The following is a 25,317-nucleotide window of genomic DNA, read 5'->3' as shown; positions in this document are numbered from 1 at the left end:
GCCAGTGTTATGGTTTATGTAACATCATGGAGTCCAGTGGTGGGAGAGGTTGATGGAAAGTAAAGGGCCAGCTAGTGGTATTGGCAGGAACACAGGGTTTGGGCCACAAGCCTTCCCGGTTACGAGTCCAGGAAAGAGCATTGTGATAACTGAATGTTGTGTTTATATCTGTAGTTCCTTGTAATAAATGTGTCTGATCCTCGAGATGAAGTGGGCGTTCCTTTCTGGATTCATCGTTTCTTCGATTGGCAGCAGTGGGCTGGACCATTCCAGTTGTGTTATGCATAGGGATTGTGCATTGGCGTACCCAGATGTGTTTCATGATATATGCATGTGCACAGAGGAACGTGAACTCTGCTCACCCTGGTCTTAGTTGGTAAGGGCATTGTAAGCCAACGCCTGTTGTATACCCAAGTGACGGTCCAGTGACCGAAAGTAAAGTAAGGAGGTTGGTTTGGGGATTGGAGACCCTCCAACAGAGGCTGAATAACATCACATCTTAAGTGCGAAGATAGGAAAGGAGAAAAGCAGAGGTAGCTGGTTCTGCTGCCAGGTAAGAGGGCAGACAAGGTACAAAGAGAAGGCACGCACTCCTGAGGGCAAAGAGGGGGGTGGACACTGGTGAGCGGAACCAGGGAGGATTGGAAGCGGGGAGCCTGGCACCAGGAGCGGCTCGTCCATAATGGGTGAAAGGGCATTGACCCACATATTTTGAGCAAGCCGAAAAGTCAGCCGAGTGGAAACAATAAGCACTCCCTCTACTGCAACCAATAGCTGAGGGAGTGCTCCTGGGCTGTCTTGAACTGCCAAAGGGAAACACACTTTGGGGGGTGTATGGGGCAACGGAAGAGTTTTGAACAGTTATGGGTGGTGATCGGTGCGTGCTGCAAACAACAAATATCTCAGGGTTTGATTTTCAAATGTAGGCAGGTCTGCACACAGGTGTGCTGGTGTGTGTGTGTGTGTGTGTGCGTGCGTGCGTGCGTGTGTGTGTGTGTGTGTGCAGGAACTGTAGGGGATGAACATGAAAGTACGCCTAGGAGATGAGGCAGAGGCAGCACTTTACGTGGGATAAAATATTGGAGGGGGAGGGCTAAAGAGAGAGAAACCATGTGTAGGGGTTGGACATGAGACGCTTATGATGCGTGCTAAGCAGAGGTGTTGCTAGGTCTGGAACACACCCGGGGCTACGCTAATTTTGGGACTGGGACTCGGGGCTAGCTAGCCTTCGCGGTTGTAACCCCTGAGCTTCTATCCGGTGCAAAAAGCAAAAGACCTGCACCTATAGCCTCCTCAGCCCCCCGCACCCCTAGCAACGCCTCTGGTTCTAAGAATCGCAAGTACCTAAGCGACCTTTAGAAGACAAATGAGTGGCCTAATAGTCCAAGTCAGGTTTTTGCACCTTGCATGACAGTGAGTAAAAGAGAGTTTTAAAAGATTTAAGTATAATATAATTAATCATTTTAAAATAGCAATATTCAAAAATAAAAACGAAATGAAATCAAAGAAGATAAATGAAAGTTCCAGTCCCTCATTTCTTTTTTAAAAATCTACAATTCTTAATTTGTATTAAATCATTCTAATGACAGGTGGTCAATATATTTGTTGCAAAATCCAACCAATGTATCCTCTCTTACATTTCCCTAGATAATTAAAAGATATCTAACTCTGTATGTCAGAAACCTATGTAATAGTTACAGCTCATGGGGAAAATCAGGTTTGTCACTTATCTTTTTATTGACTTTTAGCCATGAGAAATGAGTTCAGGAATGCCAAGCAGATCTCTGGACCAAGAGCAACATTGATCTCTGTTGAGACCTGGTGAGCCCTGGCCCACTTAAAGCCCGGGGTGTATTCTCAGACTACCCAATGTGTGACTTCTGCTCTACAGATGGGACTGCAGCCACTGGGCGTGACTATCAACCTGGGAGTTTCTGCAACTACTCATATTGTATGACTTTTTCTCGGGTGTAGCTACAGACAGTTCAGAAGTGTGATGGTAGCTCTGTTGGTGTGTTCCATGTATATTTGAAATTCCCTGCATGTCACTGCAGCTCAACCGGTGTGACTGCTGCACCACGTGTTATTATGGCCCCTTGGTTGTGATATGGTATGAAAGAGCTACTGCAATGTTAATAACGTTCCTCCCAAACGGGCCAGGTCCCCAAAATATGTGAGTGTGGCTCCTCAGGTGTCACTGCAGCTCCACTGGGGTGACTGCTGCACCACGTATGACTACAGTCCCTTTGTTGTGAGCTCATTATGAGCCCTCAAGGGCTCGGTCCCCAAAGCGTGTGACGTCAGTCTCTTGCAGCTCTTCAAAGGGAATACCTCTTTGCTACTTCCATTTTCAGCGGAACAAAGGGCTCTGTGTTCTGAGGCAAACCCAGGGCAACAATGGTCCTTGTGTTTGAGGATAGATTGGACTGCTGGCAGGGGGACAGTTTCCCTGTCACCGACATGCATAATTCACCTGCACTAAATGCACATTTCCATTAATCGGAACATATTCTTGATGCATCTGTCCTGTGCACTTCTCTGACTGGTCTGAACTTTCCATTTACATCTGCAGTCGGTGTCTGCATCCAAGTCTTCCCCCAGCCAGATCCGAAAATCCAAGCCTAAAGAGTAAGGGCCTGTGATTCCTGCACACACCCACAATGGCAGGTGGCAGGCAGTGGCAGGTGCTTATTTTTGTAACTGGTGGGGCATAGACATTTGCCCCAAATATGCCAGAACGACCACGCTAACCAAGATTAGCGGGCGGGAGCCAAAATCAACCCAATGCATTCTTGGGGGATCTCCCACCGAGAACATGTTTTGAACAATGCTTTAAAATGGTGCATTGTACAGCCCACTTTCTGTGACAAATTAGGTAAAAAGCCAGACTTTCTTTTTTTTAGGGTAACGCATTAAAAAATCCAATAGATGCAAGTCAACAACAGTGTACAGGAGCATTTCCCAACACACTTTCACGATGCCTTGCCCGACAATATATACCAGTATAAAAAACACTAAAAAAAACATGTTCACGCTGGTAAGCAAGTATTCCCACATAAGAACATACTGATGTTTGCTTTGTGCACCATGCCAGTATGTATAAGAAATCATGCCTAAGCTGACTTGCACATAAGAACATACTCCTGTTGCCTTTGCCATCAAAAATGCCATGCCACAATAAGAAAGCATGTCAGACACGTAATAACTCTCATGCTTGCTTTAACGTAGGTGCCCAGTAAAAACTGTCAGGCCACAGTAAGAAATTGCTACAATTTCTATACCAAAATGTCAGTCTAGCCACGTAATAACACTTATCATGCTTGCTTTATCACAAGTCGCCTGTGATAAAGCAAGCATCATAAGCGACAGATGCCTAGTAAAAATGTTGTGCCACAGTAAGAAGAGGCTAGACTGGCAGCATAATTCCAGTCTAGCCAGGTAATAAGACGTATCATGCTTGCATTAACACAGAACATCTGTGATAAAGCAAGCATCACGATAAGTGACTTATGCCTACTGAAAATGTCATGCCAGAGTAAAAAAAAAGGCTAGAATGGCAGCACCAAAATGCCAGTATAACCACATAATAACACTTATTATGTGTGATAAGTGTTATTATATGGCTTGAATTACTTACATTGCTGAAGTCAGTCTGGTTATGTTTTCTGACTGGAATGGCATTTTTAACTGGACATCAAGGTTAAAGCAAACATTATAAGCAATCATTGCTTTAAAGTTGATGCCCAGTAAATAATGCCATGCTAGAGTCAGAAAACAAAACCAGACTGGCAGTAGCAGTGTAGGATAGTCTAGCCACATACATCTTATCATGTTTCTTTTCACCATAATGCCCAGCAAAGAATGCCATGCCAGTGGCAGAAAATGTTACCAGACTGGCTGCAGCAATGCAGTCCAGTCTAGCCATGTAACAACACTTATCTTAAAAAAATGACAAGTTTTGTTATGTGGCTAGACTAGGCTGCATCACTGTGGCCGGTCTGGTTGCTCCTTATGCCTCTGGCATGCCATTTATTTGACTGCCCATGCCTGCTTTAACCTTGATAGCGAGTAGAAAATGCACCCTCTCCTCACACATTCCCAAATCAGTGGCTCACTCACCATGGTGAGTAGACCTCTAATACCACCACAAATCGAGTCCTCACTCACTGGCATGGTGAGAGGACCTCTGCTCTGATTCACCCTCGAATCAAAGACCTGCTCATCTTGCTGGTGAACAGGCCTCTGATTTGGGGGCACCCCAAACGCCATAATTAGAGGCCTGCTCCATGTGCTGGTAAGGTGGCCTCTGATTTTAGGGGCTGTTCGGAGAGGGTGAATTTTTCACACATTTAAACACATTCTCTCATGCATTCATACACATTCACTCTTTTATTCACACGTACATACACCGATTCATCATACATGCATTGACATTTTTTTATTCTTACCAGGGGTGCGTCTGCCTCTCTGCCGATCCCGGCCGCCTGACTGCCGGTCCCTCCCCAGCCACTCACTGATTGGCTGGGGCAGGCCAGGAAGTCAGGCGCCAGGACAGGCAGCCAGGCAGTGTTGTCAGCTGGAGAAACAGACTAGGGAAGAAAATTAGGCTGGTGCGCGGAGGAGCAGTAGTTCAACGTGGAGATAAGGGCGTGCTTTCTATTGTGCTTTTTATTTCCCCAATCCCTTTTCATCCCTGCAGTCCCTTTTTTGCCCCTGACACTGCCCTCTTCTCCTTTTGTGCAGCCATTTTCAGGGCTCGCCCCTGCATTGGGCCCCTAGAGCCAGGCCAGACCACGAGGCTCGGCCCTGGCTCAGCCCTATCCGAGAGTTCCCTGGCTCCCCCAGCTCTAGTTATGAACAGGAAGCAGGAAGCAGTGAGAGATTCCTGGTTCCTGCACATGCAAGTAGGAGCTGGGGCTCCTCCTGGAGTACGCCTCAGCAGCCCTGAATGTGCTGGGAAGCGCAGGAGCTTCCCTTCACAAATTCAGAGCTGCATTACTCTAGCCTGCACCCAATGGGCCTTTGAAGGCTGGGGAAGCAAAACGCGCAGGCGTTGCATGGCTCATTGAACATGTGCGCCGGGATACAAACTGCCAAAGTGAAACCGTGTTTCCTACTTAAAGCACTGCCTCTGCCTCCTCTCCCAGGAGTACTTTCACTTTCTTCCCCCACAGTTCCTGCACACACACCCACCTCCAGCACGCCTATGTGCAGACCTGCCTACATTTGAAAATCAAAAACCGAGATTTTTGTTGTTCGTGGCACGCACCTATCACAACCCACAAGTGTTCAAAACCCATCCATTGGACGGGGTGGGGTTTCCTTATACTTGAGCAGGTTAAATCTAGCAGAGATAATCGGAGTTATTAAACGTTTTAGATCACTGTCAAAGACGGCACAGAGGTTGCGGGCCTTAGGGGGTGCTGTAAGTAGATCAGGGCAGGTGGAGCTTATTGAGCAGGTTTTAGATGACTAGCCTTTCCAGAGCTGAAAACTCCCTCCTTGCCTTCCTCTTCAACTAACACTTACCCCCTTCACTGTGTTTTTACCCACACTTAATACCACTTATCTCCTACTGCCTCTTTCATAATGTATAATGTATTCTGTACTAAAAATGCAATAATTGTAAAATGCTTCTTTCCATGTAACTAAGTTTGCTCACTCTCTGTAACAAGCGCCACGATGCCCACGGGCTGTTGTGCGCTCTACAAATACGAATAAATAATAGTTAAGCATAACATCCAGCCCCTTGCAGCACATGGAGGGGAGGGGTGATTAAGATCATTTGTTCCACAGCGTAGCAAATTAGGATCGACTTGTGTTGGTTGATCTCTTCATTTAACATTGCATGTGCAGCAGGCCTATGTGTTATCCAGAAGTAAAGCGGAATTAGTACTGAAGCTCAGTTCCTTTGTCTCACTCGTGATTACAATTTTGCACACACCTGGGGGGAAGTTATGTTCATAGGGCGTGTAGGGAGGCACCTCTTTGCATAGGAGCATGGTCGTTTGAGTGGAGAATATGCCACAATCTTTTTTTTCTGGAACTGAAAAATAGTCGAGCAAATTAAACTCTGCAACCGTTTTTGTTGTCTTTGTCCTTTCTTGGTTTCCTTGGATGCGGAAGTTGTTTTAATTGTTCACTTTCATGGTGGGGGAATGGTAGCAATCTTTAGCTATGCTGGTGGGTGTAGGCGGTTGATAGTAGATTCTTGGTCGTCTAGCTGCTCGTCCAGGAACAAACAAAAATAAACTTTCAAAAATCTTTTTCAAGAGACACATTGCAAGTTTTTTAATGATAACATCCGCTTCCCTGCGAGCTGGGGTCATGACCCTCATAACCATCAACATAGGCCCCCCTGCAATCGGGCTCCAATCATTTAACAAGCTTTGGAAATGCCAACAGTTCAGGCTTTTGTTTAGGCACGAGAATGGCACTTGCCACGCACTGCCATGGTGGTATTAACTGTCCATCAATGGTAACAGCTTAAACATGGTGTGAGTAGCAAGGCCTCTAATAGCAGTGCCTGCAAATGCCTAATACCTGTACACAAGCCACAACTGTTGGCTTTCACAGTGCTTGTTTCTAACAGGACTTCAATGAAATGCATGCATCGTGCTTACAAATGGAGTCGCTGAAGGCAGACCTGGTTAAGATGTTTTTATTCCACCAGCTATTAAAAAAAAACATTCAGACACTTCGAGCACAAAACCTCAGATTAACTGATAAGACTGCTGGGCATTATGACTTGATTAAAGCGACTGCAGTTCGCAGTTACTGAAGATATGCAAATTACCTGCCATTAACAAATGTAAAATGAACCGAATGGAGTGTGCCATGCCATGGTAGAAAATACATTGAACACAAGGTCATTAATACCAACCACTTGTTTTTTTTCCCTTCAATAGTGTCTTTTTATTTGCATTTTTGTGTTGACAGCAACTAAAAGAAAAATATTAACAAATGCAGCAACAGAACAAAACAGGCTAACCTGACAAGGAGCCAGCAGAGTTCAACATAAATCCAGTGCATTGCCCAAGCGCTAGTAGTAAAACAAAGTTCCCCCAACCACCATGAAACTTGGTTCTCTGACGACTTTGCCCCAATCGCCAATGAAGCCTTCCCCCCTGACTACTCCCTCATCCCACTGAACCGTCCCTCTAGAAGAGGGGGAGTAGCATTCGTCTTCAAGTCTCTCTTCTGTGCCTCAATCATCGAAAACCAACCTTCCATTCCTTCCTGCGAATCTCTTCTCGTTAAACTATCCCTCTCCCTGTCGCTCTCACGTAGCTTCCTAATTATCTACAGACCCCCTGGCTACGATAGACAATTCGCAAACAACCTCTGCGACTCTATTGCCACCCTTCAACTAAACCATCCCAATCTCACCCTTCTTTGAGACTTCAACATATAGCTCGACATCCCCACCAACCCTATGACACACTCTCTGGTTGACGGTTTAGACACGATGAACCTCCAACCCCACATAAATGGCCCGACTCACTATAAAGGACACACTCTTGATGCCATCTTTAGCTCCAACACCCGGATTCATTTAAACCCACCCACTCCTATCATCTGGTCCGATCACTTCATTCTCTCTTTCACCATTCACTCACCTGACCCGCTTCCCGTACTCGAATCCGAACCTCCGAATCTACGCAAATGCTGGAAAAAACAAATAATCGTGCCGGACTTAACCAACGTCCTCCCAAAGCCACCTCTTGTTAAACCCCTCCAAAACGGAAATCATGGTGTATGGCACCACCCCCTCCAACTCAGTGAAAAATCTTGGATGCACCCTTGACTCTGATCTAACACTCTCGCGCCAAGTCAACAACGTCTCAAAGTCCTGCCACTACCACCTTAAAACCCTTAGGCACATCTTTCCATATCTCTCCTTTCCCAATAGACTCTCCGCAGTCCAATCAATTGTTATATCAAGACTGGGCTACGCAAACCCCCTATCCCTCGGAGTCCACGCGTACCAACTGAATAAAGTCCAAAGGGCACAAAATGCAGCTGCCAAATTGCTACTTGCGTTCGGCCCGAGAGACCACATCTCCCCAGCCCTTAAGACGCTGCACTGGCTTCCAGTAGCCCGAAGGGTGACTTTCAAAACCTTATGCATCTCCCATCGAGCACTGCATAAAACCAGACCTCAATATCTTCAAGCAAAGCTAAAACCCTATCACCCCCCTCGAACCCTAAGATCAAGTTCAGCCGGCCTCCTAGTCATACCAAAGACAAACTCATTCAGGTTAGGCGGATCATCATTCTCTGCCTTGGCCCCCACGCTATGGAACTCACTCCACCCCACATCCGCCCCATTTACGCAAACTGCTGAAAACCTGGCTCTTCCCCTAAAAACCAACGTGTACCAAATAACCCAAACTGACTAACAGCAAATCAATGACACCAATCCAACAAACTACCTGATGCAAGGAATTGACAGCTAATAACCCCTAATATAAACTAGAAGGACAAACAGAATTAAACTAATAAAGTAGATCAAAACAGTGAAATGGTTAATAAGAGTAAATCATACGGAATCAGTAACGAGATTTAAACTCCTGAAATAGACAGAATGCATGAGGAATGCATGAGGCGTGAACAAAGTGAATGCCGTGGATGAAATAGTTAGAATGGATGAAGCAGGTGGAACAGATGAATGCGCTGAGTGGAAGAATGCATGAATGGAATAATAGATAACAATATAGTTCGAATGAGTGTGGAAATCAAATGAATATGTAGATGGGATGAGTGTATAGAATGGATAGACATGTTTAACGGATGAGTATGTAGAGCGGACGTGCGTGTAGCACAGCTGAGTGCGTAAATACAGAGAAGCGAGTAGAACGCAGGAATGCGTAAACCTGATGAATGTGCAGAACGGATGAGCGTAAACCGGATGAGTGTGTAGAACAGATGAGTATGTGGAGCGGATGAGTATGTAGAGCGCACAAGTGTGGATAGCGGATGAATATGGAAGTGCGGAGAGTGTGTAGATAGCCGGAGCAGATGAATCTACAGACCTGGCGAATGTATAGAACGGATGAGTGTATAGAGCACATGAGTGTATAGGGCGGAGGAGTGTATAGGGCGGATGAGTGAATGGAGCGGATGTGTGTATGGAACGGATGTGTATATGAAGCGGATGTGTGTATGGAGCGGATGTGTATATGGAGCGGATGTGTGTATGGAGCGGATGTGTATATGGAGCGGATGAGTGTATGGAGAGGATGGGTGTATGGAGCGGATGGGTGTATGGAGCGCATGGGTGTATGGAGCGCATGGGTGTATGGAGAAGATGGGTGTATGGAGCGGATGGGTGTATGGAGCGGATGGGTGTATGGAGCGGATGGGTGTATGGAGAAGATGGTGTATGGAGCGGATGGGTGTATGAAGCAGATGGGTGTTTGGAGCAGATGAGTATATGGAGAGATGAGTGCGCAGAGCAGATGACGGTATAGAACAGATGAGTGTATGAGATGAATATATAGAACAGGATATTGCTGTTGGATGCGTGAAAAGCACGAGTGCTTAAAGCGGATGAGTGCGGAGAGGGGATGAGACCAGACTGGGGTGCATGGAGTGGATAGGAGTGCACTCTACGGACTGGAGCGCATAGAATTGCGTGACATATATAGTATGGTTGGAATGCAGAGAACGTTGAAAGAGCATATAACCCATCATATCACACCACCACGCTTACTCTCTCCTTTACATCACCACTCAACTAGAACACAGAGATACTATGACACCATTCGGTATAACTGTTCTCATACCAACATCCGCCGCTCACTCCACATCATTCTAAGTAAACACTGCTGGTTTCACCCCCCCCCAGCCAGGCGTTCTCCTCGGGCCTAACGCAGCCGCAGCCGTTCTGGATAAAACCTGCCAGAATGAACACATTCTCCTGATCTTTCAACCACCACACCTACCGCTAAGCAGCAGCTATTACACGAATACCGCACAAGCTCCACACATACCCGGTGCTCACATGCACCTTTGACTCTCTCTACTCTCTCTACTGATCTGAACTTCGGTTCCCAAGGGCGTTCAACCTACCAGCGCCTTCAGACCATACCAGTGGTATATAAGGAGCTATATAAGTGCAAAATAACATAACATAACATAACATTGTATGTACCTACCTCTGTAACTTAGCCTCCTAAGTATCCTGCAATGTTCTGTAACTAAGCTTCTTAAGTATCCTTGTAATGCTTGCACCCAGCTACCTGAAGGTCTTGGTCTGCGCTATATTAAATAAACAAACAAACTAACATAAATCATAATAAACCAACATGTCATCTTGATCTTGACATTGCATACTATGCATACCATGCCCAGAACTTTTCTACTTTGTGACAATGAGGGGTAAGGTGTCAATTCAACAGACATAAAACGTACTTATGTAGCTCAGTGAGCTATGCTGCTGGCTGGCTGCTCACTGATTGGCTGGGGCAGGCCAGGAAGTCAGGCGCCAGGACAGGCAGCCAGGCAGTGTTGTCAGCTGGAGAAACAGACTAGGGAAGAAAATTAGGCTGGCGCGCGGAGGAGCAGTAGTTCAACGTGGAGATAAGGGCGTGCTTTCTATTGTGCTTTTTATTTCCCCAATCCCTTTTCATCCCTGCAGTCCCTTTTTTGCCCCTGACACTGCCCTCTTCTCATTTTGTGCAGCCATTTTCAGGGCTCGCCCCTGCATTGGGCCCCTAGAGCCAGGCCAGACCACGAGGCTCGGCCCTGGCTCAGCCCTATCCGAGAGTTCCCTGGCTCCCCCAGCTCTAGTTATGAACAGGAAGCAGGAAGCAGTGAGAGATTCCTGGTTCCTGCACATGCACGTAGGAGCTGGGGCTCCTCCTGGAGTACGCCTCAGCAGCCCTGAATGTGCTGGGAAGCGCAGGAGCTTCCCTTCACACATTCAGAGCTGCATTACTCTAGCCTGCACCCAATGGGCCTTTGAAGGCTGGGGAAGCAAAACGCGCAGGCGTTGCATGGCTCATTGAACATGTGCGCCGGGATACAAACTGCCAAAGTGAAACCGTGTTTCCTACTTAAAGCACTGCCTCTGCCTCCTCTCCCAGGAGTACTTTCACTTTCTTCCCCCACAGTTCCTGCACACACACCCACCTCCAGCACGCCTATGTGCAGACCTGCCTACATTTGAAAATCAAAAACCGAGATTTTTGTTGTTCGTGGCACGCACCTATCACAACCCACAAGTGTTCAAAACCCATCCATTGGACGGGGTGGGGTTTCCTTATCCTTGAGCAGGTTAAATCTAGCAGAGATAATCGGAGTTATTAAACGTTTTAGATCACTGTCAAAGACGGCACAGAGGTTGCGGGCCTTAGGGGGTGCTGTAAGTAGATCAGGGCAGGTGGAGCTTATTGAGCAGGTTTTAGATGACTAGCCTTTCCAGAGCTGAAAACTCCCTCCTTGCCTTCCTCTTCAACTAACACTTACCCCCTTCACTGTGTTTTTACCCACACTTAATACCACTTATCTCCTACTGCCTCTTTCATAATGTATAATGTATTCTGTACTAAAAATGCAATAATTGTAAAATGCTTCTTTCCATGTAACTAAGTTTGCTCACTCTCTGTAACAAGCGCCACGATGCCCACGGGCTGTTGTGCGCTCTACAAATACGAATAAATAATAGTTAAGCATAACATCCAGCCCCTTGCAGCACATGGAGGGGAGGGGTGATTAAGATCATTTGTTCCACAGCGTAGCAAATTAGGATCGACTTGTGTTGGTTGATCTCTTCATTTAACATTGCATGTGCAGCAGGCCTATGTGTTATCCAAAAGTAAAGCGAATCTAGTACTGAAGCTCAGTTCCTTTGTCTCACTCGTGATTACAATTTTGCACACACCTGGGGGGAAGTTATGTTCATAGGGCGTGTAGGGAGGCACCTCTTTGCATAGGAGCATGGTCGTTTGAGTGGAGAATATGCCACAATCTTTTTTTCTGGAACTGAAAAATAGTCGAGCAAATTAAACTCTGCAACCGTTTTTGTTGTCTTTGTCCTTTCTTGGTTTCCTTGGATGCGGAAGTTGTTTTAATTGTTCACTTTCATGGTGGGGGAATGGTAGCAATCTTTAGCTATGCTGGTGGGTGTAGGCGGTTGATAGTAGATTCTTGGTCGTCTAGCTGCTCGTCCAGGAACAAACAAAAATAAACTTTCAAAAATCTTTTTCAAGAGACACATTGCAAGTTTTTTAATGATAACATCCGCTTCCCTGCGAGCTGGGGTCATGACCCTCATAACCATCAACATAGGCCCCCCTGCAATCGGGCTCCAATCATTTAACAAGCTTTGGAAATGCCAACAGTTCAGGCTTTTGTTTAGGCACGAGAATGGCACTTGCCACGCACTGCCATGGTGGTATTAACTGTCCATCAATGGTAACAGCTTAAACATGGTGTGAGTAGCAAGGCCTCTAATAGCAGTGCCTGCAAATGCCTAATACCTGTACACAAGCCACAACTGTTGGCTTTCACAGTGCTTGTTTCTAACAGGACTTCAATGAAATGCATGCATCGTGCTTACAAATGGAGTCGCTGAAGGCAGACCTGGTTAAGATGTTTTTATTCCACCAGCTATTAAAAAAAAACATTCAGACACTTCGAGCACAAAACCTCAGATTAACTGATAAGACTGCTGGGCATTATGACTTGATTAAAGCGACTGCAGTTCGCAGTTACTGAAGATATGCAAATTACCTGCCATTAACAAATGTAAAATGAACCGAATGGAGTGTGCCATGCCATGGTAGAAAATACATTGAACACAAGGTCATTAATACCAACCACTTGTTTTTTTTCCCTTCAATAGTGTCTTTTTATTTGCATTTTCGTGTTGACAGCAACTAAAAGAAAAATATTAACAAATGCAGCAACAGAACAAAACAGGCTAACCTGACAAGGAGCCAGCAGAGTTCAACATAAATCCAGTGCATTGCCCAAGCGCTAGTAGTAAAACAAAGTTCCCCCAACCACCATGAAACTTGGTTCTCTGACGACTTTGCCCCAATCGCCAATGAAGCCTTCCCCCCTGACTACTCCCTCATCCCACTGAACCGTCCCTCTAGAAGAGGGGGAGTAGCATTCGTCTTCAAGTCTCTCTTCTGTGCCTCAATCATCGAAAACCAACCTTCCATTCCTTCCTGCGAATCTCTTCTCGTTAAACTATCCCTCTCCCTGTCGCTCTCACGTAGCTTCCTAATTATCTACAGACCCCCTGGCTACGATAGACAATTCGCAAACAACCTCTGCGACTCTATTGCCACCCTTCAACTAAACCATCCCAATCTCACCCTTCTTTGAGACTTCAACATATGGCTCGACATCCCCACCAACCCTATGACACACTCTCTGGTTGACGGTTTAGACACGATGAACCTCCAACCCCACATAAATGGCCCGACTCACTATAAAGGACACACTCTTGATGCCATCTTTAGCTCCAACACCCGGATTCATTTAAACCCACCCACTCCTATCATCTCGTCCGATCACTTCATTCTCTCTTTCACCATTCACTCACCTGACCCCCTTCCCGTACTCGAATCCGAACCTCCGAATCTACGCAAATGCTGGAAAAAACAAATAATCGTGCCGGACTTAACCAACGTCCTCCCAAAGCCACCTCTTGTTAAACCCCTCCAAAACGGAAATCATGGTGTATGGCACCACCCCCTCCAACTCAGTGAAAAATCTTGGATGCACCCTTGACTCTGATCTAACACTCTCGCGCCAAGTCAACAACGTCTCAAAGTCCTGCCACTACCACCTTAAAACCCTTAGGCACATCTTTCCATATCTCTCCATTCCCAATAGACTCTCCGCAGTCCAATCAATTGTTATATCAAGACTGGGCTACGCAAACCCCCTATCCCTCGGAGTCCACGCGTACCAACTGAATAAAGTCCAAAGAGCACAAAATGCAGCTGCCAAATTGCTACTTGCGTTCGGCCCGAGAGACCACATCTCCCCAGCCCTTAAGACGCTGCACTGGCTTCCAGTAGCCCGAAGGGTGACTTTCAAAACCTTATGCATCTCCCATCGAGCACTGCATAAAACCAGACCTCAATATCTTCAAGCAAAGCTAAAACCCTATCACCCCCCTCGGACCCTAAGATCAAGTTCAGCCGGCCTCCTAGTCATACCAAAGACAAACTCATTCAGGTTAGGCGGATCATCATTCTCTGCCTTGGCCCCCACGCTATGGAACTCACTCCACCCCACATCCGCCCCATTTACGCAAACTGCTGAAAACCTGGCTCTTCCCCTAAAAACCAACGTGTACCAAATAACCCAAACTGACTAACAGCAAATCAATGACACCAATCCAACAAACTACCTGATGCAAGGAATTGACAGCTAATAACCCCTAATATAAACTAGAAGGACAAACAGAATTAAACTAATAAAGTAGATCAAAACAGTGAAATGGTTAATAAGAGTAAATCATACGGAATCAGTAACGAGATTTAAACTCCTGAAATAGACAGAATGCATGAGGAATGCATGAGGAGTGAACAAAGTGAATGCCGTGGATGAAATAGTTAGAATGGATGAAGCAGGTGGAACAGATGAATGCGCCGAGTGGAAGAATGCATGAATGGAATAATAGATAACTATATAGTTCGAATGAGTGTGGAAATCAAATGAATATGTAGATCGGATGAGTGTATAGAATGGATAGACATGTTTAACGGATGAGTATGTAGAGCGGACGTGCGTGTAGCGCAGCTGAGTGCGTAAATACAGAGAAGCGAGTAGAACGCAGGAATGCGTAAACCTGATGAATGTGCAGAACAGATGAGCGTAAACCGGATGAGTGTGTAGAACAGATGAGTATGTGGAGCGGATGAGTATGTAGAGCGCACAAGTGTGGATAGCGGATGAATATGGAAGTGCGGAGAGTGTGTAGATAGCCGGAGCAGATGAATCTACAGACCTGGCGAATGTATAGAACGGATGGGTGTATAGAGCACATGAGTGTATAGGGCGGAGGAGTGTATAGGGCGGAGGAGTGAATGGAGCGGATGTGTGTATGGAACGGATGTGTATATGAAGCGGATGTGTGTATGGAGCGGATGTGTATATGGAGCGGATGTGTGTATGGAGCGGATGTGTATATGGACCGGATGAGTGTATGGAGAGGATGGGTGTATGGAGCGGATGGGTGTATGGAGTGCATGGGTGTATGGAGCGCATGGGTGTATTGAGAAGATGGGTGTATGGAGCGGATGGGTGTATGGAGCGGATGGGTGTTTGGAGCAGATGAGTGTATGGAGAGATGAGTGCGCAGAGCAGATGACAGTATAGAACAGATGAGTGTATGAGATGAATATATAGAACAGGATATTGCTGTTGGATGCGTGAAAAGCACGAGTGCTTAAAGCGGATGAGTGCGGAGAGGGGATGAGACCAGACTGGGGTGCATGGAGTGGATAGGAGTGCACCCTACGGACTGGAGCGCATAGAATTGCGTGACATATATAGTATGGTTGGAATGCAGAGAACGTTGAAAGAGCATATAACCCATCATATCACACCACCACGCTTACTCTATCCTTTACATCACCACTCAACTAGAACACAGAGATACTATGACACCATTCGGTATAACTGTTCTCATACCAACATCCGCCGCTCACTCCACATCATTCTAAGTAAACACTGCTGGTTTCACCCCCCCCCCCCCAGCCAGGCGTTCTCCTCGGGCCTAACGCAGCCGCAGCCGTTCTGGATAAAACCTGCCAGAATGAGCACATTCTCCTGATCTTTCAACCACCACACCTACCGCTAAGCAGCAGCTATTACACGAATACCGCACGAGCTCCACACATACCCGGTGCTCACATGCACCTTTGACTCTCTCTACTCTCTCTACTGATCTGAACTTCGGTTCCCAAGGGCGTTCAACCTACCAGCGCCTTCAGACCATACCAGTGGTATATAAGGAGCTATATAAGTGCAAAATAACATAACATAACATAACATTGTATGTACCTACCTCTGTAACTTAGCCTCCTAAGTATCCTGCAATGTTCTGTAACTAAGCTTCTTAAGTATCCTTGTAATGCTTGCACCCAGCTACCTGAAGGTCTTGGTCTGCGCTATATTAAATAAACAAACAAACTAACATAAATCATAATAAACCAACATGTCATCTTGATCTTGACATTGCATACTATGCATACCATGCCCAGAACTTCTCTACTTTGTGACAATGAGGGGTAAGGTGTCAATTCAACAGACATAAAACGTACTTATGTAGCTCAGTGAGCTATGCTGCTGGCGACACTGTGCAAGGCACAGGGTAGAATGCCATTGGTGGATCCAAGCCTGCTCTCCTAGGCACTGCCAGACAGCTGCAGCACACCTGAAATACCGGAGGCCCCCCTCCCTACGCCGTACTCCGAAGACCCCGCGAAAAGCTAGAAAAACAGGAGTCTCCAGGCCAATACCAGGAAGCAGGCAGCTCTACCTGTATATCTCTTGCACTCTATCAGTCCCTCCCTCTCTTCCTTTGGTCTCCTTTGCTCTCCCTCAGTCTTTTCTGATGCTTCTTTTCGACTTCCTCGAATTCCTTTACCCTGTGTACATCTTTCCCACTCTCCCATCATGTCTCCACCCCCTCTGCATCTATCATATAATCTCCCCTGCCTCTCAGTGCTTCTCCGCCCTTCTCCCCACTATCCCTTCTGTGCACTGTCCCCTTCCCTTCCTGCCTCGCCCCCTTTCTCTGTCTGCCTTCCCAGTGGAGTAACTTTGCGCAAAATGTTGGAGGGGGCCTGTCATCTGAAGAAAAGGTGCCCCAGCCAAATGAATGGGGACAAAATAGTGTGCCATGAAAGTTGGGGGGGACAAACACCCCTGTCCCCCCCTAAAATTACGCCCATGTTTCTTCCCTTTCTGGTCTCTACCGTGACTCGCGTGCATCCGGGCCCCTCCCCCTCTCTTTTCCCTTGGGACATCTGGCATTTCCCTGCTCAGCACTTTTTCCCCCGCCCAACCCATTGCAGGGGCGGGAAGTGCACAGCTGTGCCTGGCTTTGAGACTTCTTCCAAAGACCTTCAGCACGGAAATGTCTCTTCACTGGAAGACGCGGGTGTGGCGCAACCCCGTATGGAGCAGGAGCTGCAGACGAGCAACTACATGGGACGCCTTGCTTGCCTGAGAAGATTGTGAAACATTTAATAGGATCAGATATGAAGTTAAACAGATGAATTGGTATATCAGTTTTGCATACCACACATGTCTCTTCTTGGAGCAACATGTGACAACCACAGGGTAGGGTCGAGGATTCTATTGCAAGAAGCCACGAAGGTACATTACTGAGGGGGCTGAAAGGGCGGCACGGAAGATGAGCCCTGAGTGTCAAAAGATATGGGAGCCCCCCTCATTTGCATACAAAGTGACATCAGTGATATTATAGAATATGTGATCATAGATCAAATCTTGTATACGTTAAGGTATCATGGGAATTTACATTAAAAACATGACACCATGAGTAAAGCAGGAGGCAAACTAACTCTGAAGTATAGTATATGAATTGTCACTGTTAATATTGACATTTTATGTGCCAATATCAAGAGAGGGGCTTTTTTTGAAGTATCAGTGCGGGTTGAATACCTTGGATAGACATTTAATTGTGGCAGATCCAGTATAGTGAGATAAAATAATTTGCCCAGGAGCACACGCATTGGTTAACTGGAGGAGCCGGGATTTGAGACCATTCTGCAATTCAGGCACTTGAACTCACCTCTTCCCAGTTGTAATTGGTAAAAATGTTGTTTGTGAAAGGTCTTCTTGGGACTTTTCATTGAAAACACCATCTGACTGTGGAAGGCATTGCACAAATATGGTGGTTGTGTTTTGCTAAGTAAGTTAACCGCTATTTTTGCAGCAGTTTTCCAATAGTTTTTATTTTGATTATGTTTGTATTTGGCCTTATTGACCAAACTCGCAATATGCTTTTATTTCAGAAGCTACAGTCATGGATTATTTTGGCTGTCACAAGAAATGAACTCCAAGCAGGTTCCAAGATGGTCTAGTCAGGGCCAGGAGTGGGCCTGGGGCTTGCAGGTCAGGCTGTGTCTACTGCAGGATGGCCTGATACTGCAAAGAGCCTATTTATCTGGGAGGTCTTTAGACAGTGAGAGTAAGCATTTTTGCAGGTCTTGAAATGTTAACAAAATTATACAGAGCGGGAGTCCTAAAAAAAAGTGTGGGGGAGCCGGCTCAATGATATACGCGTAAGTGCTGAGTTCATGGTGGTAGAGGGTGCACTTTCACCCGTTCTCCTTGCTGTGATCATCTAAATCACTGGTTGTGGCTGGGTTTCTGTCTCCTCTCCTGCTGGGTTCAGGCTTGCTTATGTTTTGCTGCGCACAGCACAATGGGAAGAAAGACTTATCAATAGACCCCCTGAATCTCGATTGGAGGGGGTGGGCAGGCCAACTCTGTTTTGCAGGCACAGGAGTAGCAAGGGCAAGCAAGGGATCCTATAGTAGAATACATACTTCAAAGACAACTCAGCAGGTTAGGTGACTGTTGGTGAGATTTTATATGTTCAGACCTTCCTGTAAATTATATTGTTTTTTCCTATTCCTGCTGCCAAAATGTGCTGTAAAATGTGTTGTTTCGAACTTTAAATGGGTACAGCTGCCTCGTTTCACTTAGTGTGGGAATGTCTGCACCGTGGCGAAAATCAAAAGCTGGCACCCATGAATATACTGCCAGTAAGTGAACATATCTTAAAGTCAAATGTGCAAATTTAGTTCACTTGACCTTCCTCTTTAGAAGAAAGTGCAACATACAAATGAGCATTGGCCTTTCAAAAAAATGGACACCGAAAAAACCCGGCAGATAGAGGAGATTTTATAATAAGTTTAAAAGGAGCCTGCCTTTTAAATCCAACCATTTGTGATGAAATATTCCATGGAAAACAGAATCTGAATAAGAGACGTGTACTTTGATGACGTTTATATCTAGTCTTGTGGGTAAGTGTCTGCACGGGAACATGACAACCTTGGATGAAATCCTAGTAACCAAACACATGAGCAAGCAAACCTTTCTTTTGAATGCCGGCCTCAAAAACACCCAATGGGGCTTGCAACCACCCTCTGCAAAAAGTGGGCAGACGCTGTCCACCGACACGTGCCCTGAAAGTCAGTACAGGGCCAGAAACGCCTCCAGTATCCAGCACTGGAACACCTCTTGCCAACCTCCTGGACCATTCATGCCTCACTTGCTCTCTCGTCCTTTCCCTTCATCACCCCATATTCAGCTTTTAACAATTCCCTATTTCATGAAGCTGACTTGAAAAATATGCATACCATAGGAAACTACTCATACAAGTAAATAAACGCATAAATAAATAAATAAATGGGCAAAACGTGTACAACTGTGGCATTATCCCCCTGCCCCCTTGAATGGAAGACTGCAAATAATCCTTTCAAGACGTAAAGACTAATAACAAAAGGTCATGTGTGAAAAGGTGACCTGTTTGTGTTTCAATGTTTGACAACGACATTGTTTATGTGAAATGTTAGGAAAATTATACATTCTACAAAAAATGAATGCTTTTTGTATGTTAAATATGAACATGTGACAATAGAGCAGATAGTTTAAAACCGTTTTTTGTGAAATATGTAATTTTCCTGGAGGAGGGCATACAGTTAGGCAGCTAACTGGTGTTTTGTGTATGTTAGCAAAATACAAAATCTTTGCATTTCTTAACACGGAAACGTTAAGAATGTCTTTTCCAAATCAATGGTCTCTTAAATGAGCTATCGCATGTAAATCACGCTCACTCTCAATCCTCTGCTTGGAGAAAGAAAGTGGGCCCTGCAGTGTCACATGGGCCCACGGGAGGGGGCCATTTGCCTCTAGAGCATCAGAGGACCTCACACGGAAAAACAGAAAAGCGTGCCTCGTACATGGAAGACGCACAGCCCCTCTTTAAAACAATATTCCTTGGTATATACAGTCTAGGCAGGCACGAGTGCCTGTGGAGTCCCCCTGACAGCAAGGCTGTGGGCAACCGCACAGACTGTCCATGCTCTGGCCGGCCCTGCTTGGCAGGTTTGGAAAGAGGAGCTGAAAAGTTTAAATTGAGCCTACTGCCCGAGAGAAGTGCCTATGAACCTGAAAGTATGTGCCGGTGAAATGGAAAAAAAACTGTGAAAGGGAAACGAAATAGACGCAGAGGGCCTCATTACAAGTTTTCCGCTCCGGTAACAACGGTATCTACGACTACATAAACACCTATAGATTAGAATGCATAATGTTTGCAAGTATGCATATGCTCTTAACATATTAAACTTCCACACACCAACTGTCATTTAAAACTGTACTACAAATCTTATCCATCAACTGTTCTTCTCTTTTACAAAATGTTACACACAGAGTTTCTATAAATACACATACGTATATCTTAACTTTCATGAAAATGCTCCTAAAACAAACATTTTTAAACATCCGGCAATTTCATTAACTGTTTACCCAACAACAACTCCTCCTATCTTCATAAATAACAACCTTGCTTCCTAAAAGTACTTCACCATTACCACATATCCCCACTAACATTCTTTTACAATTACAGGAAAGAAGCACTTTGCCGAAGACAAGAACCAAAAAAAGAATTCCCTTCACATCCTACAAAGTAAGTACATTAATGTACCATGTATATGTATGTCATTACAACAGCACAGTTGCACTATATATTACCCCAGACTACTCTTTTTGAACCAACATTTCTTTCACTTTACCTCATTACACTTCACCATTCACACTCTTCCTATTCCCATCTAAACACCACCATTGCAACACCTAAGGCTTTCCTGAAAACAGCACAATGTCCCTACTGATTCAATCACACGACCCTTCCCTTACTCACCAACCCAACGTCATCACAACTCTACAGACTCTTACTCACACAACCTTCTCAAACACACCTCATATGCCACCTCACAATCAAACAGCACTTTATTAAGCTCTCCAATCACACCCACACACCCATTCACAATACATGCATCTACATTGCACAACTTTCAAACCCAAACTTTCTCTTTTCCAAACAGACACAACAAAATACCTACTAAAAAGCAAATCCATAGAAAAGAGCGGAAAAATAGAGCAGATAAGAATAAAACCAAACCATATAGTCATCCACCTTTAAAAGATTTCATACAAAACATTAAAACAAAAGAGCTAGTAACTTCACTCAACAAAACTAAACCAGCCACGACTAAAAAAGGTGAGACCCCTCTCGCAAAAAGTAAAAGTAAAAAAAATGTACAAAGAAACGCAGACCTTCTAATGAACCTAACACTGTATCTACCAGTGTTAAAGTTGTCACAGTAAAGCAATCCAGAAAATGTATTTTACAAACATTTTTCCACCGTAGAGTTCTTCATACTCTTATAAAAACAGCTGAAAAGTCACGATCTACCTTTAAAAACTACCACAGGAGACTAATCCTCAAAGCTCTAATTGACAGTGCTTTTCTACTAAAGAGAACATTGTTTATATTGATTTTAAACAGAAAGAAACCCCTAACTAAATGAACCAATAAATTGCTAAAGGGACTTCTAAACATGCGCAGTATCAAAATAAAGACCTTTTTAAACTTCTGTGATGGTGAATGGGTTCACATAAGCAGCACATAACCATATTTCAATGAAGAAGCTTACAAACAAGAACAAAAAACAGTAGCCATAGACAATAATGGTTGAGGGTATGAAATGGTCGAAGACATCATTATGGCAAAAGAAACTCTTATAATAAAAACATCCTCAAAAAACCTTCAACCAAATGCTCCTTTCACCCAAACAAGCCATCCAGTGTACAAATGGACATTGTAAATAAGGCATGGTATCAAGAGTAAGACAGACATAAGTGACCACAGTTCAAGGGTGTTTATTGAACTTCAAAAATGGTTTGAAAAATGCCTAACTTATCCTAAATCTACAGATGGGAGCAAGCTACAACCATCAAATAATAATAACGCAGTCCTCGTAGTGTCTTGTCAAAATAAAAGGGCCTATACCAATAAACCTATTGCCAATCCCTACCTCTAAATACAAATAGTGCAGGAAATAATGTTACGAAAAAGAAAGAAGTGTTCACAAAATTATATGTCAGGATGTTCAGGCCGTTGGCCTCCCTTCCCCACGTTTTCAGCATGGAACAAGGCGGTGCTTCTTTAGCACGAGAGTACAGTTCAATCATTAGCATCAGGGTCTTCCGTGTAAAAGTCTCTTTTCCCTTTCAAAGTCTCTTCATTCAGAGGGCCTGGTGCGACAAACAAACAATAAATTCTCTTCCTTTTACGATCATCACAAGTACTTAAATTCTTAAGCGACGCTCTATTCACCTCGGATCCCCCTCAGCTGGACTCAGATCCTTTCACCACAATGTGTGTACATTATTTATGCATTTAATACCTCATAGGGTATTATTTTCTCAGGTGACTCACGGTTCACCATGGATCCCCCTCAGTTGGGCTCAGATCTTGGATCCCCCTCGGCCAGGCTCAGATCTCAGATCCCCCTCGGTCTGACACAGATGCCGTTTAATACAATGGTCATAACTTTACACAAACTTGCTTTAACCAAAAGCTTTTAGCGGATCTCCTTCAATCAGGCTCAGACCAACCTTCTATACGATTTAATCAACTATCAAAGACTTTCAAATGTGAACAGGGTTTTGCTTGACCTGTTGCAGGACCACTTCAATTTCACAATTCTTTATCACTCTTCACATTTGCCACCTTTCTGCTGGATACCTAACAGAGACTTTCGAATGAGCACCCAAGTGGTGCTGAACCACTCTGTTTACGGTATCGTAGCTTGGCTACAAAGGTCAATCACTCATCCGCTGATTAATTGTGTTTGTGTCGCTTGCCATACATGCTTCAAATACAGTTCTCTTCAGTTTTCATTATACAATGTTGCCACTTGCAACCTTGGCTTCAACACAGACCGGGTTATTATCAGTTTTCCCAACTCACCGGCTGTGCCGACTTCACTGGCGCTGCTTTGTTGTTGGAGCCAAGGTTATTACCATGGCAGCACACCATTCTCACAGTCCTGATTATCGACATCACAAAATGATATGTCAGGATGTTCAAGCAGTTGGCCTCCCTTCCCCACGTTTTCAGCACGGGACAAGGCAGTGCACTTGAGCTCAGCACAGTCGATGGCTTCTTTAGCACAAGGTCAGGTGTTAGTTCTTTTTCTCTCACAGTGAGTTGTGTGTGAGAAAGTGTTTGTGTTGGCAAAGGGGAGGTTGAGTTCCTAAGTATCCCACCTGGTAGGATGGGGCAAAGGTGTTTCAAGAAAGGGGATACCGCGTCTCAACATACAGTGTCCCACTTCCACTCCCTGAGGACCCCTCACCCTGGTGATCCTCCCGCACTGGTCCACTCCAAGGAAATGGATCCAAAAGGGATAGCTGTGTCCTGGCTACCTGGATGACAGATCCCTGGAAACTAGCAGGTGAGACACCTTCAGGTTTCTCACAACATGCAGCTCAATGTGTAACATATGCCAACAATCCTTTAAATCTTTATGACAATTCTCCACTCATTGTGTGAAACTAAAAGACAAAAGTAGAATGAAAACTTTACAAACCATGGACTCCTGTCCAGTGCACAGCCACACTGGTCTGCAAGGACCTTCATTAGCCTGCATTATGGAACTGCGTCCAAAAGCACCTTTGCCACATGAAAATGTTAGCAACACACCATTCTGCTATACGGAATCTTGTGCATAGACCATACTATGCAAAAGGTCATGCTCTAAAACTGAAACATTGAAATAACATTCTCCTACATGGAACAGCCAAATAACTGCTTCAAGAAATAGAGCACATCCAAAGTAAATACTTTGGAACTGAGGTTGACTTAGAACATTCTGTAACTTCAGAAAACATTACCAGAAACCTCATAAACACCACCGTCCTAACAGAGACATACAAAAAAGAAATAGCTAAGTTTCAAAACACATCTGCTGAAATACCAGACCAAATATGTGTCTGTTGTCGCAGAACTTCTTATGAAAAGAGCACAAAAATAGTAGATATAGCCTACAAAATAGAGGGCAATGCAATAAGGAATCCCAATGATTGCAATTAGCTTTAACTCTAACGACAGAAATTAAATACATAATAACTGACTCCTCAATAGTACGTACCACAACACAAAGCTTGACAATAACCAAATGCCATCATGTGATATCACTAATAACTTAGAAATATTCCCACTTCCAAAAGCTCAACAACTTAACTTGTATGAGAGCATTATAATCCAAACAGTTCAACCATTTCTAGCTATAATACTCTTTCACCCGAAATCAGCCAACTTACCTCCATCCAAGTTACTAAAAGGCATCCTTGTCAAAGTAGTATATTTGCCATTAGATCTCAAAGAAAATGTAGAAACTCGAGGAGTGCAGCGAGCAAAAGATCAGTCTTTGATTGTACTAGTTAATGGTGTACCAACAAAAGACAAAATAATTTGGCAACAACTAGTCAACTTAAACAAAGTCATACAAGCCCCACAATATCTAAAAGAAAACAATGAATACTACAAAGATATAAACATAGAGGAAAACCTAAGAGAAACCATCCAAATAATTCAAGAGTCACCAGCAACTGGCCAATTTGAACATGTAGATCCTGTTACTGCAGCCAACATTTTAGATCAGTATACAATTCCCCCACTACACTCCAAGGACACCATTGATGATGCATTAGAAACATATCAAATGCATCAAGCCAAAGGATTTCCAATGAGCATATAAAAGTATAGAAGCATGTTTTCTTTCTCTGCTCTCGCCTAGAGGAAAAGGAGGAAAAGGAGGAAGATATGATGAAAGGTCCACACAAATTAGTGCATCAGAATATCGCTCTTTAAGAATGTATTCTGAAGAACACAGATTCAGACAAAATGTTGAATATGTTTTCCACCTCCTCTTCGAAAGTGAACTAGCAACTCTATGTTATGGAATTGCACACACATTAAAAATGGGCTCTACCTTTTTCAACATGTCCGCTACCCAACTGCTTCAAAAGACAAAAGACATAAATTAAGTTTTGCAGTCAAGTATCACAAATCTCTTGGCAAACATGCGTGGTACAAAAGAATACTGGTTCTGACGTCATGCTGATGTATGTTGTATGCTAAGGAACCAAGGCCCACCCACATGGTTTGTTACTTTAAGTTGTGCAGAGTACACATGGAATGATTTGCACAACTTCTTACGTACTGCAAACCAAAATAAA

The 25,317-nt window shown here is 44.6% G+C and overlaps 1 protein-coding gene across 3 annotated transcripts in view; it reads left to right on the top strand.

Annotated features, from left to right (window-relative positions):
- TSPAN32 (tetraspanin 32) overlaps nt 1-25,317 on the top strand; it is an 882,228-nt gene that overhangs the window by 424,863 nt on the left and 432,048 nt on the right. Inside the window, exon 5 of one of the 3 annotated variants that reach the window (XM_069623937.1) lies at nt 20,636-20,695. The exons of the other annotated variants lie outside the window; for them this stretch is intronic. Within the exon in view, the coding sequence (XP_069480038.1) occupies nt 20,636-20,695 (60 nt within the window). The remainder of the gene's footprint in view (nt 1-20,635; nt 20,696-25,317) is intronic. 3 annotated transcript variants of the gene reach the window in all.

Source organism: Ambystoma mexicanum, chromosome 11, assembly GCF_040938575.1.
Source record: "Ambystoma mexicanum isolate Mex_15411 chromosome 11, UKY_AmexF1_1, whole genome shotgun sequence".
NCBI lineage: Eukaryota > Metazoa > Chordata > Amphibia > Caudata > Ambystomatidae > Ambystoma > Ambystoma mexicanum.
Note: the sequence above shows the minus strand (reverse complement) of the source record. Positions and strands in the feature narration are given on the sequence as shown.